General features: G+C 50.0%; 1 protein-coding gene across 1 annotated transcript in view; it reads left to right on the top strand.

Annotated features, from left to right (window-relative positions):
* Positions 1-2,068, top strand: part of LOC108799309 (connector enhancer of kinase suppressor of ras 2-like) — a gene marked incomplete at its 3' end in the record, with an annotated part of 301,637 nt that overhangs the window by 243,225 nt on the left and 56,344 nt on the right. Inside the window, exon 9 of the mRNA XM_018571158.1 lies at positions 1,527-1,673. Coding sequence (XP_018426660.1) covers positions 1,527-1,673 — 147 coding nt within the window. The remainder of the gene's footprint in view (positions 1-1,526; positions 1,674-2,068) is intronic.

Raw genomic sequence — 2,068 nt, 5'->3', positions numbered from 1 at the left:
CAGATAGAAGACTGAAGGGGAGGATGGAGGTCAGATAGAAGACTGAAGGGGAGGACGGAGGTCAGATAGAAGACTGAAGGGAAGGACGGAGGTCAGATAGAAGACTGAAGGGGAGGACGGAGGTCAGATAGAAGACTAAAGGGGAGGATGGAGGTCAGATATAAGACTGAAGGGGAGGACGGAGGTCAGATATGAGACTGAAGGGGAGGACGGAGGTCAGATAGAAGACTGAAGGGGAGGACGGAGGTCAGATAGAAGAATGAAGGGGAGGACGGAGGTCAGATAGAAGACTGAAGGGGAGAACGGAGGTCAGATAGAAGACTGAAGGGAAGGACGGAGGTCAGATAGAGGACTGAAGGGGAGGACGGAGGTCAGATTGAATAAAAGCAGATTAAGGAAACCATGGCAGCAGCTCCTCAATGGCGTGACCCGACTCTGTTTACAGGATACATCAGTTGCTCTCTTCACTTTGCTCGGTGTACATAATGTCACTATGGCAACAGATCCAAACTACATACTGCTCCTCGAGGCTCTGCATTTGATTGGCTGTGCGAAACTCTGTGCATCCAGCAAATAAATATCCTTCTGTAATACGGATACTGTATCAGTGTGGAGAGCTACAGAGACATTTTATATCCATGAACCAGAACAATTCTATACCTACTTTTCAAAATGATATTCTATGGCCTCTGGGGAGGTTTCCCTCTAGCAAATTGTGTCTCTGCCCCTCCCACGATGGTGACATTTCCTCCAGTAGTTTGTGTCTCTGCCCCTCCCACAATGGTGAGATTTCCCCCAGTAGTTTGTGTCTCTGCCCCTCCCACAATGGTGAGATTTCCTCCAGTAGTTTGTGTCTCTGCCCCTCCCACAATGGTGAGATTTCCTCCAGTAGTTTGTGTCTCTGCCCCTCCCACAATGGTGAGATTTCCTCCAGTAGTTTGTGTCTCTGCCCCTCCCACAATGGTGAGATTTCCTCCAGTAGTTTGTGTCTCTGCCCCTCCCACAATGGTGAGATTTCCTCCAGTAGTTTGTGTCTCTGCCCCTCCCACAATGGTGAGATTTCCTCCAGTAGTTTGTGTCTCTGCCCCTCCCACAATGGTGACATTTCCTCCAGTAGTTTGTGTCTCTGCCCCTCCCACAATGGTGACATTTCCTCCAGTAGTTTGTGTCTCTGCCCCTCCCACAATTATGAGATTTCCCCCCAGTAGTTTGTGTCTCTGCCCCTCCCACAATGGTGAGATTTCCTCCAGTAGTTTGTGTCTCTGCCCCTCCCACAAATGTAAGATTTCCCCAGTAGTTTATGTCTCTGCCCCTCCCACAATGGTGAGATTTCCTCCAGTAGTTTGTGTCTCTGCCCCTCCCACAATGGTGAGATTCCCCCCCAGGAGTTTGTGTCTCTGCCCCTCCCACAATGGTGAGATTCCCCCCCCCAGTAGTTTGTGTCTCCGCCCCTTGTGGTGGTTGGTTTTGTAGTTTTGTTGTACTGGTTGTCTGACTGATGAGTGATGGTATTTTTGTCTCTTCAGGTTGGTTGGCAGTTAAAGAACTTGGTGAACGCATTGAGGGAAGATCCTAGTGGGGTGATCCTGACACTGAAGAAGAGACCTCAGAATACTCTGGCGTCAGCACCCGCACTCCTGAAGAATGTCAGATGGAAACCACTCGCACTTCAGGTAGCTCCAGATGTATGAAGGTCCGCAGTGTAAATCCTGAGACAGCAATGTCCTCAGGGACTGTCTATGCCGTGTATGAGAACGCAGCCTATCCCTTCACTAGAGAGCGGTGACATCACTGAGAGTGCAGCCTATCCCTTCACTAGAGACCGGTGACATCACTGAGAGTGCAGCCTATCCATTCACTAGAGAGCGGTGACATCACTGAGAACACAGCCTATCCCTTCACTAGAGACCGGTGACATCACTGAGAATGCAGCCTATCCATTCACTAGAGACCGGTGACATCACTGAGAACACAGCCTATCCCTTCACTAGAGACCGGTGACATCACTGAGAACGCAGCCTATCCCTTCACTAGAGACCGGTGACATCACTGAGAATGCAGCCTATCC

This window comes from Nanorana parkeri, unplaced genomic scaffold (genome assembly GCF_000935625.1).
Source record: "Nanorana parkeri isolate BGI_ZX_2015 unplaced genomic scaffold, ASM93562v1 scaffold1689, whole genome shotgun sequence".
Taxonomy (NCBI): Eukaryota; Metazoa; Chordata; class Amphibia; order Anura; family Dicroglossidae; genus Nanorana; species Nanorana parkeri.
Note: the sequence above shows the minus strand (reverse complement) of the source record. Positions and strands in the feature narration are given on the sequence as shown.